The sequence below is a fragment of the Alexandromys fortis genome, unplaced genomic scaffold (assembly GCF_014885135.2).
Source record: "Alexandromys fortis isolate MF-2015 unplaced genomic scaffold, M_Fortis_MF-2015_v1.1 scaffold_10, whole genome shotgun sequence".
Lineage (NCBI taxonomy): Eukaryota > Metazoa > Chordata > Mammalia > Rodentia > Cricetidae > Alexandromys > Alexandromys fortis.
In genome coordinates this window covers 2873072-2890721 of record NW_026067895.1, presented here as the reverse complement: position 1 = coordinate 2890721, position 17650 = coordinate 2873072, and the positions used below count along the sequence as shown (strand labels likewise).

The window sequence follows — 17650 nt, the reverse complement described above, 5'->3', positions numbered from 1 at the left end:
TATTTCCCAGGGAAGGGGAAATAGAATAGATTTTAGAGGTGGACTGGGGGCAGGTGTAGGAGCAGGAGGGATCAGTTATGGGATCGCTGGGATGAAGGGAGAGAGTGTATGGAGAGATGGCTGATAGTGGGGCCATTGGATGAGCAGTGTGGAAACCCAGTGAAGTGGACACTTCCTGGACTCTGTGAGGGTGACCTGAGTGAGGGCTCCTAGAAATGGGGTATGGACTCTGAACTGGCCATCTCTTGTAGGCAAGGCTTGCAGTGGCAACACTTGGTTGAAGCTGGTTGAGTTGGTGGCAGAAGGGGTCCTATGGAGATCTCTAAACAACCTAGGTTGATACTAAGGAAAAAGAAAGGAAAAACAAACAACCCATCCAGTAGGATCTGGTAGTAGTTTTAATAAATAGTGTCTTTTATTTCTTCCAAAAAGTTATAATTTGTTTATTTATGAAATTTGTCATTTAATACTTTTGAATCATGACTGCCCACAGGAAACTGCAATGGCAGTTAGTAAAAACATCCACTAGGGAGCTGAGTACATTTCGATGTGATGGTATTTCTGTTACATTCCTCCCTTTCTGTTAATGACACACCCCTTACCCCTAGAAGAACCTTTGTTTCATCATTTGAAGTATAGGGATTGGTGAGCCGAAGTTAATCCCTCTGCCTTCAGGGATAATAAGGCCAGGCTAGACCAACTAACACAGTCTCCACCAGTGATTGGTACTAGAGTAAGCATGTGATCTAAACTGTTGCGGTACTAGAGTCCGCTGGCATTTAGAAGAAAAAGAAGTGCTTTCTGTGGGGATTGCCATATGACAGCCACGAAAACCTCAGTGCATTGAGGCAAAAATAACTCAAGAGCTGAGAAAAGAGACAGCACAGAAGGGTGAGAAAAAGGAAGAAAAAGAAAAACACTGTATGATTTGAGCTTTTCTGCCTAGAAGCAGATTAGTTCCTGAATTCTTTATAGTATGGACCAACTCATGTTCTTCATTAACTTAAGTCAGGGTAGATTTGATTTTAGCCACCAGAGACTCAACACTGGCGTGAAAGATAAAACAGACCGGGGCGGGGGGAAGTATATATATTCACAGATGTCTTGTTTCCCTTTTTGTACTTATTCCACAAATACTGGTCCATTTTCTAATGTGGCCTGGAGGCCTTTAAGGGTCCTGTGAGTGGTGGGAAAACAAGTGAGTTTCCATGTGGACATTTCTGTTGGTGAACGGGGTAAGTGGTCCCAGAACACTTGGGAACAAGTCCCTGAAACTAGTGACTGACGTATTTGCTGGATGAAAACATCTTGACATGTCACTCTGAGAGCATGTCACACAGACAGGAGACATGAGAGCATGTGGCAGAGCTGTTCACATCATAGCGGATCAGGAAGCAGAAAGCATGGCTGAAACCTGAGAAGGGAAAAACCTCCAAAGGTCTACATGTGTCTGAGAGGGTGCTATTTTTTTTATTGCTAATAGCTATATTTTAATTGCTATATATTTTATTTGCTATTTAATTACTAATTAATAACTACATATTTATGGAGTATCTGTGAGGGAATTTCCAGAGAGGAGTAACCAAGTAGGGAGAACTTACTGTGAATGTAGGTGGCACATCCCACAAGTTGGGGGACCAGACTACATAGGGGAGAGAAAGAGAAATCAGAGGACAAGAGAAAGCCAGCGGAGCTCAGGCATCCCAGATAGCCATGACATGCAACACCTCCACACCATGATGGACTGAGGCCTCTGAAACTTTGAGCCCAAAAAAGTCTTTCCTCTCTTATATTGTTTCTCTTGGGCATTTCGGTCACAGTAGCAGTAGGGGAAAAAAGGACCAATGCCCATGCTAGCCTCAAACTCAGTACGTAGCTGAAAATAGCCTTGAATTCACGACCCTCCCACACTACCTCATAAGTGCTGGGATTAGGTATGGATTACCTACCATGTCTGGTTTAATTCACTGACAAGGACTGGACCCAGGCCTTTGCAAAGGCTAGACAGGCATCTACCGACTGACTGACTTAGGTTCACATCCCTCGCTGTGAGTCTTGAAGTTGGTCATGGAACCTAGAATCCAAGACTTATCACTGAAATGTCTGGAAGCTGGGAGTCTGTCACCAGTGATGGAACTCTGAGGAATTTTCTATAGATTCGCTGTCAGCTCTTAAAGTATCTGGTAGAGGATGAATTGCATTTCCCCAAATTCACATTTTGAAGACCCAACCCCGAGTATATGAAATATGATTAACTAAAAAGTAAAGCTACAGTGTGAATGTGGGAATGTCATTTCACAGGCCGGGAACTCAGACTGAACAAAAGAGGGGAAAGTGAGCAGTTTTTGAGGAATGAACTAAAACAAGGTCACTGGGAAGGCCCTAATCTAACCCAAGTGGTGTCCTCATAGAGGTGATATGGGCAGGGCATACTCAGACCAACCTTGAGAAGGCAGCTGTATGCAAAGAGAGAGGACTTAGAGGAAACTGGGAACACCGTGACCTCAAATACTGCCTCCAGGGCCATGGGAAAATAGTTTCACTGCGTACATCACTATATCTGCAGGACCTTGTTAAAGAAGCAACTAACATGGGGCACAACCTTCTCCTCTGAAAAATCACCATGTCACAAGGGAGAACATTCTGGAAGGAGCACATCAGTCCTTCAGTTCATCTCTCAGATGTCCTCTGCTGCTGTCTGACAGATCTAGACACACACACAGACACACACACACACAGACACACACAGACACACACACACACAGACACACACACACTAGGTGCCTAGGATGTGGAGAAGTCTTTACTTACAGGTGCCCGACTGTACAATCTAATCATATTCTACAAAACTAATTTATAAGCCTTAATTAATTTTCTCCTTTCCCAAGAGGGAATCCCAGCAAGCACACGGATTGCCAACCTCAGAAAGAGAATGGATTCATTTAGTCATTTCGTTTTCATTGGTAAATCTTCATCATGTAAATGTAAAACTGCTTATGGAGAAACTGTTCATGTTTTTACATGCTGTTCTTAGAGTTACAGTATAATGTGATTCCATGACTGTCTCATACAGCACTGTCATTCCCCGGTTACCAGGTCCCTGGTGATGGACACTAGGGGGTGGGGCTGAAGATATGGCTTAGAAGAGAACTCACTGCTCGTGCAGAGGACTCGGGTACAGTCCCAGCACCCCTTCAATGGCAAATAAGCAAAACTAGCTAAAGATCAGTGCGTACTCACCAGGTTAGCAAGAGTCAAGCTTGAGCTAAACTCCAAGTAGAAGAGGAACAAATAAAACACCAGGAAAGGCTCATTACAGGGGATCTGGTCTCTGACCGTACAGCAATCAATGAGGCCTGAAGACCTCTGAGTTAGACTAACACACAAACAAAGCATCCCCAAGGCCTGGAGAGACTTGGGGCTTGGTCTGTCCATCCCCAGCCCATTCTTCTTCATTGTCATCACCACTTTTTCTTTAGTTCAATAACATCAACTCTCCCTTCATCTATCTTACCTGCCTAATCTCTCTCCTGATTCACTGCACGCTTGGGACCATAATATGATGTTTTTGCTCCTGTTTTATTTTAGAAAGAGTTAGCTGCTTCTAGAACTTCCCATTTCATCAAGCTTTCTGAGATATTTCTGGGATTGGAGGTGAGAAAATGTGATTGCTGGCTGGTGACATTTTCATTCTCTTGCTTCGTGATTCTCTTGATTATGGGCAGTGGTAGCTCCCAAGCTGGGTTTGGATAACACGACACCTTGCTTTTCCAAGCAGTGTGGAAAGGGTGTGTTTGGTTACTACTTTTTCAACTGGAAGCCATTCTGGGGGGGGGGGTCTATCTATAGGTGACAATATACCTCCTGCCTCTCTGATCGTTCTGGTAAAAGTTCAACTGACAAGTTGAACGCTGGCAGCATACAGAAGTGTTAAACCAGTCTAGGAGAAGGGATTACAAAGCAAATGGACCAGAAACACATCTGCTCTCTGTGAATCTAAAATCAAGAGGACTAAAGGGAAAAGACATACAAATCCAACAAATCCACCCAAAACAGCACAGGAAAGGCTCTGGGCTGTGCTAGCGACTGCGGAAGTGGAGACCCAGGAATAATGCTTCTAGAGACAGCTGGGCAGTGATGACCAAGCTGAGGTCTCCAGATAAGAGCTGGTGAGTGAGCCTCCTAGTAAACCCCAGAGGCAATAAAGAACAATAAAACAGTTCTGCTGGCCTCCTGTATTCTCCCTGGCCCCTATGACAGCCATTAAGACTTACTCTGTTGTCACAACCCATGAGTCACTCTCTAGAGCTTGTCATGGGCAGGGGCGGTGTATGGCCTGATCCCTGTGTCCCAGCTGGCTATTCTAGCATGACTCACACTGTCACTGCCCAGGAGGGAAGAGGAAACCAAAGGAAAAATCTCCCCTTGCCTTTCGTGCCTGCCCCCACAACCACATCACAGTACATACAGGGGTCTCCAGGAAGTGTAGAGAGACCAGGTGAACGGTGGGTGGGGCCACAGCAGGCTAAAGACAGACCTGGGTTTTCCTTATCAGTAGGTGCCATTGCCTGAGTTGGCTCGATCTTGCTCTGAAGAAGAATGCTGCAGTTTCTTTGCCTTGTTATATTAACTTGTATCAAACAACTCACTGAAGCTGAAAAGTCCGCCATGATGAACAAACAGATGCCTGACCTCCAGCTTGCTAAGCCCCTGAGCCATGATCCCACGGGTCCCCAATGTCTCCCATTTCCAAGTCCTCCAGCTTTCTTCCTCTCTTTAGTTCTGAAACGCCTCCCTCCTTCTCGTCCCAGACAACATACACTCAGATTTCCACCTCCCACCACATTGACCCCCACACTGTTCCCTCATCACTGAAGCAGTCCTAACTCAAAACGAACCAAACAAAAAATTATTGGCTTCCAAAATCAACACAATACATTTAATGCAAAGGTTTTTGTTAGCGTCTCAGGACACAACCTTTCAGTCAATCTTCCCTAACTCCTCCAACCACCCCGCTCTCCATGCACAACCAAATCATGTTAGTCTTCCAAGACTCTTACTGAAGGCTCTCTTGATTATACTTGGCCTACCAAATTTTCCCACCAGAATCACTTCTCCCAATTTGCTAACTCTACCCTTCCCCCAACTCTACCCTCGCCCAACTCCACCCCATCCCCACCTCTCCCTACCCACGAACCTTGCTCTTGTCCTCTGACATGGAGGAACTGGAGCAGCACACTCTTTTACCTTGCAGTACCCAGAGTCCCTCAGTTGTCTCTCTTACTGAATTGACTTCATTCCGTTCTTAGCAAGTCAGCTGTTTCACTTCCTCCCCCCCATGAGGGTGAGAGGAGAGAGTGAACCCTAATTAGTTTTGGATCACATGCAGTCCTTAGGGAAAGCGTTTTGTTCAGAATAAATACACAAGTTCTGAGAGTTTGCTTTCATTTCCTAAATGAAAGTGCAAAGGTTATAGACAAATTAGGAAACATCACCTTTCCCCTGAAAATAGATGTGTGGTGGTTTTGTTTTACCCAGCACTGAGAAGTTGAAATATAGGGGCTAAATTTTGCTAAAAGCCCAGAGCCAACAAATAATGAAAAACCAAATGGGACGAGACCAGAAATTCACTAGGATGCATCAAAGAGAGACCCACCTATGGACAAGTTAACCTGAGTTCCTGTTCATGGGAAGAGGGGCCTGAAGCCCAGGGCTCCAGGCTTTGTTCAGGTTCCAGAAGCTCCCTTGAATTACAAAGCTGCACCTCTGGGGGATGCTTGGATGCTGCTGGCTTCAAATAACAACAACATCATTTTCTTATTTGCCTTTGAGTTGCAGGGCAAGGAGGTTCAAGCCATTTAAAACATGGTGTTTACAATCCTACAAGAGTTTAATTTGCTGATAGAGATATCTCTAGATGAGCGATGAGTTTTTTTTTTTTTTTTTTTTTGTAGAGCGCAGATATGAAATTTCTCAACAATTAAGAGAAATTCCACAGTCTATCTTCTTTACTATTTAAATTTAATTATCCTAGATATTATGTTCTGGGCATATTACCAACTATAATGCCAAGAAAACTTTCATCAAGGGAAGAGTTTGAAATGACTTAGTCAGAAGCAGCTCCAGTCCTCCTTGGGGGAGAGGGCTGAGGTGGGGGAAGAGGTTGGGTTAGGGCTGGGGCTGGAGCTATAGCTCTCATCTGGATGGGGGCTGGGAGGTTGGGTGGGGGCTGGGTAGGTTGGGTGAGGGCTGGGAGGCTGGGTGGGGTTTGGGGCTAGGGTTTGGCGCTCTCCTGATTGGAAGTGGGTCTGGAAACTACTCACATAGTTTCTTGTGACTCATCTGCAGAGAGGTGAGCAATGATTAAAAAAAATAATAAGTGATAAAAAAGTATACCCCTCTCCCTTAAAACACGACCAGTATTCCATCCCCAGGCCGGAATCCGCCTCACCTCACTTCCGCCAGGTGGAAATCTAGTGCTGGTCTCTAAAGTGGCCAGGGGGCATTTTAACTTTAATTGCTCAAACAAAAGACTTTCTCGGTGAAACACTGACATATTTCATACATAAAATTGTGCTTCTGTCCCTTGATTTTGAGAAGACAATGGAACAGCAGAAGCCCATTTTTGAGGATGACCTATTTCTGTGGCTCAGAAATCAAGTAGGTTGTAAATGTTCCAACATCCGTCAGAGAAATATAGAGAAGTGGGTGTTGTGATATTAGCTTCAGTAACTTTCAGAAACACACAAAATGTGAACTAGGGTGGTCTGCCTGTCAAACATCCAAACATTATAGTATCATTCCCTCAAGAGTCCCAACAGCTTCAAAATGGTCACTCCCTTTAATTTTCTATCTGCATATTCATCCTAGATATAAAGGAATAACAATTAATTATAGCTATGCAGAGGTGTGTTAGACAATTACCTGCAGCCGGAAAAGGGGTGGGGAAGCAAAAGCCTGCGTGCCCCGTGCTTCTGAGTTTTATCGGAATGAATTGCAGCTCTCGGGTGTCAGGGGCGAGGGGCCGGGCCGAATTCAGCCTCCTCTCCCAAGCCTGCTACCGCTCCAACTTCCCAGCAGCAGCAGAAAGGCTTTCAGGAAGAGTCTCCATCGAAATCCCTCCTCACCCGGCCCAGCCTTCCTAGAGTCTGAGTGGGACCCACCTACCTTCTGAGGAGGACGCGAGGCTTGTTAGCGGGAGGGCCGGAAGGATGCGCGGCTCTGGCTCTTCAGCATCTCCCTTCTGGAGCAGTTAACAGCGTGTACAGATTCGCCTCCATTTTCTAGTCACGTGATCCCTGGCACATCTAAATAAGGCTGATCACCTGCCTCCTAGATCTCCTAGTGCATCAGCCTACTGTGCCTGGGGTCAGAGCCGAAGCTAGGCAGAGAAGCATTTGGGAATATAAAATACTCTCTGGGTTATGGAGTCACAAATCCCCCTTGATTTTTATGTCATTTCACGAAAGCTGCTGCCACTCCTGTCCCCGAATGAGGCTGCATTTGAATTTCTTCAACACACAAGTTTGGAAGAGATTCAGTTCTCTGAAAGTTTTTAAATACACACACACAGACACACACACACACACAAACACACACACATGCACACACACTAGCTTTACAGTATCTATAAAAGATAGCAATTTAGTGTGTAATGAATAATGATTAAAATAATAGAATGGATCATAAATGTATAGAAGAATAGTTATAGAAAAAAATCAGAAAGTTCTAGACAAGTCAGAATGCCCAAGATTAATACAATCATTAATAAGAAGGCAGAGGTGCATGACAGATCGAACATGCTGCAAAAAGCACTTACTAGCAAGCTTGCAGGAGACCAAACTAAACAACTTTGCATGGTGCCTCAGTCGACCTGCTCACAGACAGCAATGATAATGCCATTGTAAAACTATAAGATAACATAGGTTCCTGTATTCAGTACCCAACAACCTCATGAACCAGGCACAGTGATGAATGCCTATAATCCCATCATTCAGGAGGAAGCAAGAGGACTAGAATTTCAAGGTCATTCTGCAGCTCTGTACCAAGTTCGAAGTCAGCCCTCTCCAAAATGAATGCATGAATCGATGGGTGAATGGAATAACCAGAAATAAATAACAAAATAAAAATGTCAGTAGAAATACTGATATAGTCAAGGCAAGCAAAATAGTACAGGACATTTGCCTAACAGAAAGGAGTGTAATTAGTTTTAGTCCAACTGTTTTTTGTTTATTTGCTCTTTCTTTTTTTGTGAAAGGGTCTCACTCTGCTGTCGAGGTCGAAGTCAAATGCATGGTGGTCCTCCTGTCTCCTGGTTCTGGGACAGCAAGTGCTCAAACTCTAAATCAACTCTCAATTAGAGCACTTTTAAAACTCAAAAGTTCAGGGGCTGGAGAGATGGAGCTCAATGTGCTTACTGTTCTTGCAGAAAGGTCAGGTTCAGGTCCCAGCACCCACATCAAAATCATCTCTAACTTCAGCACCATGGGATCTGACACATGTAGCCTTTTTGGGGTTCTAGCATGCTAGGGGTACACATGCAGACACAGGCACATGCGCATAAATAAAATAAATATATTTTAAAACTTCAAAGCTTTTGTAAAGCTGTTGGCTTTATTTTTATGATTATCAATCTTTATTACCAGAGAAAATGTGGATGGTTAAAATCATAAAAATCAATTTGAAAAATAACTATACACTATAGAACGCCTATACACTATACAAACTTGTTCCTCTTTTAGAGGGATCAGGGCTTGGAGGGAAAGGGGCTGTGTTAAAGTAAGGTGATGGAATAGTGTAGGGTCATCTCTAACAGTCGCCATGCCAACAACTGAAAAGCAAATCATTCAGCAGAATGTGGTGCTGACTCCAGAGGTTTGAGCCCCTTCTTGAATAAGGCATTTGGTAACTTCCTTCTGGTGCTGGGGAGGAACAGTAAGGAAAGGAAAAGGTGGATACATTTTTATATCTTTACTTAACTAAAAGCCTACAAAATTGATGAGAATTGCCAGGCATGGTGGTGTGTACCTTATACTGAACACCTGGGAGGCAGAGGCAAGCAGTTTTCTGTGTGCTGGAGGCCAACCTGGCCTGCCAAGCAAGCCCCTGGCCAGCCAGAGTCTCACTGTGAGACTCTGTCTCAAAACAAAACAAATCCTTAGACTTACGAGTAGTTACGAGAAACACTTAGCAAGTGACTTATTCAGTGAAGGCCACACTGTGGTTTCAAGGTCACCTCTGGGGGCAGAAATTCAGCTAATGGACAGGGGGGGTGCCCCAAGTCGGGATGCGCCACGCTGTATTGATAGAGAGAAGGCTAGCAAGCCTGGGAAATGTGTCTGTTCAGGACGAGGGCTGAAAACTGTTTTCCGTAGTATGTTTTAAAACTCAGAAGTCGCTATGGAAATGAACTAAATTATTGCCTCTAGGGACTCAGAGGTTAAGAACACTTGCTACTCTTGCAGAAGAGTTTGATTTCCAGGGCCTGCAGGGGGCCTCACAACTGCCTGTGACTCCAGCTCCAGGGGACCTAAAGCCCTCTCCTGGCTTTTGCAGAACATGCACTCACGCACACAGCTTCACACACAAGCACATACACATGCACACAATTTAAATCTTTACACTTTTAAATTATGTCATGAGGCTAATCAGAAACACATTAAAAATGTTCAGTAATGTTAAGCCAGGTGGTGGTAGCGCATGCCTTTAATCCCTGCATTTGGGGGAGGGGCAGAGGCAGGTGGATCTTTGTGAGTTTGAGGCCTGACTGGTCTACAACAGCTAGTTCTAAAGACAGCTAGGCTGTGACACAGTGAAATTCTGTCTCAAAAAACCAAACAACAACAACAACAACAAAAACTGTTCAGTAATGTTGTATTAAATGAGAGTGCCAGCGACATTTCCCTCTATCTGGCAGAACGTTCTCCCAGGCTGTACCAAGGTGAAGTAGTCCTGTCTCAGTGTTAGCGCTTGAGTAAAGGTATTCATTTATTTTTATATGGAAGCAGTTACTTTTTTTTTTTTTAAGAATCACTACTTAAATGAAATAAATTATATTCTGGTTATTGTATTGGCAGAAAGGACACACTAGTCTTCATATTCTTCAATAGAGTTGACATTATTTTCTCAGAGTCTGATGGCTACTTTCCAATGGTTATTTAATGAATTGAGTTTTTAAAGGTATAATTTGAAAGGTCTTTAAAGATTACATATTTTCACCTGCTGCTGGATTTGAGAGTGTGCAAGATGATGAAGCAGAACAATTGCTCTTTTCCAACAAGGAAAGGGACACCTAGGTTGAAGAGAGTAACAGCCATGAAGCAGACAAGTAGACAACTGGTGACCAGAAATGACCAAGAAAGCCCTGACCAGGTATACCTATTTTTCTCGATGATGTTCAGTGAAATGAATAACAACACTTTAAGAAAGTTAAAGGGCTCTAAAATCTAGGAGGAATTATAGTGGACGGAAGTTCAGGAGCACCAGGAAGTAAGCAACCATGGTCTCCTACTACAAGAGGAAGGATTTTTTAAACTTTATGAAAGAAAGGTGCTATTATTCACAAACTGAATGTAGCACATCCCCTCTGGAAAAGGGAATAATACGACTTGAAAATTTCACACTCATTAAAAACAAATCGTGTTTGGCGGCACACACCTGTGATTCCAGCACCCAGGAGGCGGAGGCAGGAGGATCACTCAAATTAAAGGGCAGCTTGGCCTGTATGACAAGTTATAGGCCAGTCATGGCTGTGCAATGAGACCCCACCTCAGGAAAAGAATGAAGAGGGAGAGAGGGGAACAATAATCTTGGACAAATGGTTTTTATTTTGTTGTTTGTTTGTTTGTTTCTGTTTGTTCAATCAGGCAAATTTGCAAGGCACTTAATATTTGGCAGGCCTTATTCCAAGCATCAGGGTATTATGCTTCAGACGACAAACCAGATTTCTGCTTTCTTGGAAGTTACAGTCTCACAGATGGGAACAGAAACAAAATCAACAAGATCAATGAATGGGAGCTCTCCTCAGATGGAAAACAAGAAGTCGGAAGCCGAAGAAAGCGAGGCAGTGGGATGGGACGTGCTCTCCAGCTGGCATGTGGGGCTGTGAGGATGGGGGCTGTCACAGAACCCTTCATCCCTACCACTGTAACAGGGCATCGCCTACCTCAGTGTGTCAATCAAATGTCTCCAGACCCTAGCAAATGGAAGGGACAAAATCATTGCTGATTTGGGACCCGTAGATTAAATTCTCTAATCCTAGAGTAGCTTTTGTTTCAAAAGGCCTCCCACAGGTCCTGGGAATAGACCCCTGCTGCACTAGAGAGTAGTTCAGTGATCAGGTGCCTTCCTGTCTCTGTGGCTCTGGGAGGCAGAGGCCACTGTCCACTTCAGTCAACTGTGCAGGACACCATCTGTTTGCCTCTTTAGCTCCTCCTCTCCCCACCTTGCTCCCTGCAGGCTCTCTCACACTCTGACTTCCAGGCGGTTTTGACCAATAAAGGCTCTGGTGGGAGATGAGAGGAAGGAGGGGGAGGGAAAGAGGGAGGGAGAGGAGAGGGGGAGTGGAGGGAGGGAGAGGAGGACAAACTCACTGGGCTCCCTTCTCGGTGAGGCAGACAAGTATTGGTGCTAGCTTAGCCTGGACCCTTTGGTTTTGTCCCTCCCTCCCTCCCTCCCTCCCTCCCTCCCCCCCCCCCCCCCCCCCCCCCCCCCTCCCCCCCCCCCCCCCCCCCCCCCCCCCCCTCCCCCCCCCTCCCTCTCTCTCTCTCTCTCTCTCTCTCTCTCTCTCTCTCTCTCTCTCCCCACTACTTATGAATCAACTGTAATCTCTGTTACTGCTCCAGTGCCATGCCTGCCTGCCCGCTGGTTGCCATAGTCTGCAACACAATGGTCATGAGGTCACTCTCCGAAATTTTAAAAAGATCCTCAAATGAATGCTTTCTTCCAGAAATTTAGTGTAATTATAGTGTCTCTTCACAGCAACAGAACAGTGACTAAGACACACCCCTTGCCATATAAGGTGAACGGCAGCCTCAGAAGCCCCTTGGCTCCTTCACTTTCTTCAGACTACATATGCTGCCATTTTTGAAGAACAACACAGGTTTCTCTGGCTCTAATAACAACCAAATTTAGATAGCCTCTAATCAAGTACAGTTCCAATGTATTCAGAAAACTAGGAGTGATCAATGCAGCCTGAATCGGTTTTGGATCCATATGCAGCAAGGCGAACTGAATTCTTCAAGTAAACCTTTAGGGAGAACCCCCTATTTGCTATCTTACAACTATTGTACTTATGATTAAAATCAGATGCATTCTGGGAAGAGACATGTACAGTGGAAAGACTAACTATATGAACCAATCTATCAATCAACCAGGAGAACCACCCAATCTATGCCTTCCTTTCTTTAGTTCTCATAGGAGAGACGTCAGGGTGTAAATCTGGGGTCCCTGGGTACCTTCATTCCTGCACCCTGCTGCCCTTGTTGACAGTGCCCTCCCCTATCGTCTGTACTACCACTGTGCTCCAAATGAAGTCACCTTGTTTTTGTTTGTTTGTTTGTTTAGTTTTCAAATCTGTAGACTTATTTTAATTCTTTGGAAAAGAGACTAAGAACCTGGAAATATCTGGGCCAGACCCCACCCCTCAGCAACTGGTGGGTACCGCTCAGACTAGCCGAACTCCCTTCTGCTAGCTACCCTTCTTCTCACAGCTCTCTGGCCTAAATCCTGCTGGGTTCTGGCTGCCTCTCCCTCCACCCTTGCAGCCAGGGTACTTGCTATTAGCTACACTATACTATACCCGAACCACTGCACTGTTCAGTGCGGGCTCCTCACACTCTTCTGCTGCCTTTGTAAATGGGACTGGATTAAATCTACCTTGAAATTTCCTAACTTGAAAATATAATACAGTATCTTTCTTGCTGTGTTCTACTCCTACTATAACGAGACGTCCTGCTTTAGGGAGCCATGATGTGGGGGCTGGCGTGATGGCTCAGTGGATAAAAGAGCTTGCAGTCAAACCCAAAAACCTGGGTTCACCCCCCCCAGGGGGCACATGATGTAAGGAGAGAATCAGCTCCCCAAAGTTGTCTTCTGACTTCCACATGTGCATTGTGGCATGCATGGCGGGCAGGCAGGCAGACAGACAAATGTAATTTAGAAAGTCGGGCTGTCTCATCTTCCTCGATACCATCAGTTTCCGTAGCTTTTCCTCTGAAGGCAGCTCTGCCACTCACCCAGCATCTCAAGTTCAGTCAGGGGCACACTTTGGATTCTCCCACAGGCTAGACGCCAGCGGCCCAGACGGGAAATTCTGGGTTTCTCCTCCTTTGGAGCAGCCATGTGGCATGAGCTCTCATGCCACCTCATTTTGGCACCAGAGCCACCTCTCTCGTTGTTGTAAAGTACTGAGCATAAAACACCACGTCTACAAACTGAAATGAACACTGACGGGCTCTGGCTTCTTTCTGTCCTCCCGTGCCCTGAGCTGGAACCACACAACCTCAGCAGGAAACAGCCATCACGGAAGTAGCCCTCTCCGTTATGATGAGAAATCTGTGTTCAGGCACTGGAAGGAGCTGGGGGTGGGGGTGACAAGACTGAGCAGACAGGAGCAAGATCTGACTCAACCACTTTCAAAACATCTCATCAAACAATGACTCAAGCCTTTCGGTGGGCAATGGGGGACTCCAAATAAATCGAACTACAGAAGCTGGAAAGAAAATGTCTTCGGGTGGCTGTACTTTTATTGAGAAGCACCGGGATGGGAATGAGAGACAGAAGTTAAGTCTCCACTTCACCATTCCTAACTTGCTAATGGCGTTGGCAATCTATTTGCTCACTTTACTCCGTTGGGGTGGGAAATAGGACCAGCAAGGCTTGTTCCGTCTCAAACAGCAGCTGGGTAGAGGAAAGAAAATGACATTCTTGTGCAATCACTTATTACGGGAAGGTCTGTTCTCATGACACTGGCCAGGAAGACATAGTTGCGGGGGGGGGGGTGTCCAAGATGGAGGTGGAGAGGACCAGTGAGGGAGAGGAGGGAGGGAAGAAAATTACAATTTAGAGGATGCTTAATTATTGCTACCAAATAAGTTCTTCTGTGCCCGCCCTATCCAACACCATAAGAAAGAGTCTTGTTTCTTAGACACCCACGCTAGAAAAGAGAACCAACGCAATGAGTCTGTTCCACCTTGACTAAAGGTCACAGAGTTTGAACTTTTTTTTTTTTTTTTGCTCTTTCAAAGTTGTTGACAACAAGTGTGGCTACAAACAAAAGATCCTAATCTAGGGTGTGGTTAATTAGTATTTTGGGTAGAGAGGAGGATCCGTTCCACCTCAACTAAAGGTCAGAGAATTCAAGTCTATTCCTTACAACACGTCAATGAGGTCTGTTGCCTCCCTCTCCCCTTTTGGAGTGAAGTGTATAAGCTTGTGGAAAATAAATACAGTAGGTTCAGTATTCACTGAATTTCCTTCCCAGTGCTGTCCTGTGTTTCTGTCTTTTATTTCTCTCATATCTCTGCTCCTTTTGCTTACTAATTCTAATCCTCACGCTCCTACCCTGGAATGTGCAAACTGAGTCTAGGCTGAACCCCAACAGATGTTACTCCAACACGTGGCAGATGGGCCGTGAGCCGGTGAGAAACGTGCCTGGGCTGGCAAACCGGGAATGCCACGGGGTGGGGGATGTGTCCTGATATGCTGGGCACCAGATGAAGCCGAGTGCGTCAGAACACATCAGGTGGCAGGGGCGGGGGACACAAATCATCCCACATTAGCTCCAAACAGGGTAGTCTAAGGTTTTCCTTTATTATAAAGGGAAAACTCACAGAACAGGAACAGGGGTCCAAAATGCAGGTGTGTAGCACAGGAAAAGAGGGGCGAGAGGGCAGGACCGTGGCTTTTTGGTACCCTAAAGCCATGCCTCAACCTGGTCCAGCCTCTCAAAGCTGAAGGAGGTTCCCCATCATGGGCTTGCACACAGGCCAATCTAGTGGGGGCATTTTCTTAATTCAGGTTCAGTCTTACAAAATGATTCTAGCTTGTACCTAGGTAGCATAAAACTCGACAGCACACAAACCGAAGCCATGCACACAGTGCCGAGGAGCCGGGGGCAGCAAATGCACGCAGCCTGTGCACATGAGCTAACGCTGGTCACTAGTATTTGCACTCTTGTCTAGGTCTCACTCTTTAGAGTCCAGGCATCTTCACCTCTAAGAACGCGACTTCGAACAACAGTTCTCAAGCTTAAGTCAGGATCTAAATTTCAGGGAAGAAACTCTGAAGGCAGCTGGGGGTAGGGGCTCATCCCCAATACCAGAATTTCCAAAGGCTCCCGACCTAGGCTCCCCTCTAGACCGTGGGCCTTTGGCCTTGTCTTGGGCTGCTTTGTGGTATTAGGGATTGAACCCAGGGTCTCAGGCGTGTGAAACAGGGCTCAGCCACCGAGCTGTTCTTCCTATCCTGTCATAGACACCTATGTGTGTTCAAAAACCAGCAGGGAGGACGTTTCAAATGCATTGGAATGGATCATGTAAAGGCAGCAAAGGTGGGGAGGGAAGTCTCCTCCCTACAGAAGCTGAGTGGGAAGGGTGCCGCCCTGGAGGGGCAGGTGCAGAGTCCATTAGCTGCTCATCTGGGCTCTCTCTAGAAGAAAGCAGCAGCTTGACAGGAAAAAGAAAGATTAAGTCAACTGAAATGCCTCGATTTTAAAACTCCTTGCGGTTTTCTGAAAAACCTCCAACATCCTCCTCACAGTTTTACTTCCTCTGTTACTTTGAACAAGAAATGCCATTTGTGAGTGTGGGAGCTGTTTGGACACACACCTTGGTCCCATACAAATTAAGTTCACTGATTTAATTCTGAAGGAGGAAGGCTTGAAATCATCCAGCCTCTCCCACTGATTTCTATAGAATCGCAACTTAACTTTTTAAATATGTAAGTGGTCAGGGGTGAGTGAGGCCGAGTTCCAAATACCTTAGTCACAGAGCCTTTGCTATAGATTGTCTCTTTATGCTCCTAAACTGAGCAGGCGGTGTCTTCCCTATGCCCGTTACATATTAACTGCATGAACTAATTCATGGGGGGCACGTAAATACATGCCACAGTGCACATCACACACACTTTGAAGCCAAAAAGCTATCATCCCTTCTGCTTAACTTATTTCTCACTATTTTTAAGGGCAAATGAAAGAAAGAGAAATCTTAAGTATTATCAGCACACCCCAAATCTTAAAAGCAGCAGTGACATTCTATTTCTTTTTATAAACATTTATCTTTTATATTGTTTATTTATTTTTTATTTTATATGCATTGGTGTTTTGCCTGCATGCATGTCTGTGTGAGGCTGCCGACACCAGCCTGTTTCAGAGTCACACAGGTGCTGACGTCAGCAGGGTGGGAACAGACTGGATGCACATCATCCTTTGGCTGATAGCTGTCTAGCAATTGTTTCCTCTGATGCTTCATCTTATAACAAATGTCAGAAAAGACATCTCACCCTGGCCCCCTCACGTCAGAACCTCTCACGATTTCCCTGGCCTGGCCCCCTCACGTCAGAACCTCTCACGATTTCCCTGGCCTGGCACGCTCACGATTCAGAACCACTCATCAGAACCTCTCACTATTTTCCTGGTTTCCAAACACAATCATTTCCACAACAATCAAACCGACTGTTCTGCTTACCCATTTGGCCTTGGCTTTCGGAGTCTAGGCTCAAGGAACTCTGTCTCCTCCTCCATTTCCTGTGGAGGGATCCTCTTTTTCTGGGCGAGCCGTGGCGAAAGCATTTCCCATTCATTGTCCTGGGTGGCAGCCTGTGCTGGAACCGCATCTAGACCAGCTTGACCTCGTCTCTTGCTCTTCTTTGATTGGCTGCTCAAAGCAGTGACTTCCTCCAGTGCTAAAGAGTCTAGAGGCCTATTTCCTCCCAGATCCTCGCACTGGGGGGCCTTGTCCAAGCTGAGACTCAAGAACTGCTCCATAGTTTTACCAGGAGACTCAGACCCGGGGTCCCTTGTTTCTGGGGATAGATCAGCAACCTCACTGTGGCCCAAGACCATCCAGTTCTGCTCTTGTGCAGGGCTTTCAGGAGATGCCCTCTTGTTGTGGTCGGAAGACATTTTCTCTGCAGAACCAACTTTGACTTCATTTAGAGACTCGGGCTGGCATGTGTCTGGGGCCTCTGCTAACTGAGTTTCTGGTAGCTCTGTTTCTCCAGAACCTATGGATAATTTTTCTGATTCGGGTAAGTTTTCTCTTGCTTCCCAGGCCTCTGGTTTCAACGGAGAATCTTTTTCATGGCTTACGAGTATGTAACTCACAGCTAGTGCATGGGGGTCTTCGCTTTTCTCGGCCCACTTATCTTCAATGGACTCTGATTTTGTCTGCTCGGGCCCTTTTGTGGGAATTATGTTCTCTTCTAACTCTACTATATCCTCGATGACACCTAGAATAGGAAAGCAATACGGAGAGAACAGGCTTAATTAGCACTCAATGTGATCTGTGGTCTTCACAAACAACCACTTAAGAAGAGGCAAGCTGCTACATACTTTCCTTTTTGTGAACTTGTTCAGTTTTCTTAAGCACAGGGAAGTTTCGTAGCATAGTTGTTATATTTACATATACTGAAGATGGCTAGACAATGGATT

General features: G+C 45.5%; 1 protein-coding gene across 10 annotated transcripts in view; it reads right to left on the bottom strand.

Moving 5' to 3' along the window:
- Prune2 (prune homolog 2 with BCH domain) overlaps positions 1-17650 on the bottom strand; it is a 243185-nt gene that overhangs the window by 71923 nt on the left and 153612 nt on the right. For all 10 annotated transcript variants that reach the window (XM_050158933.1, XM_050158977.1, XM_050158968.1 and 7 more), the window contains exon 9: positions 16686-17448. In XM_050158933.1, the coding sequence (XP_050014890.1) occupies positions 16686-17448 (763 nt within the window). The remainder of the gene's footprint in view (positions 1-16685; positions 17449-17650) is intronic.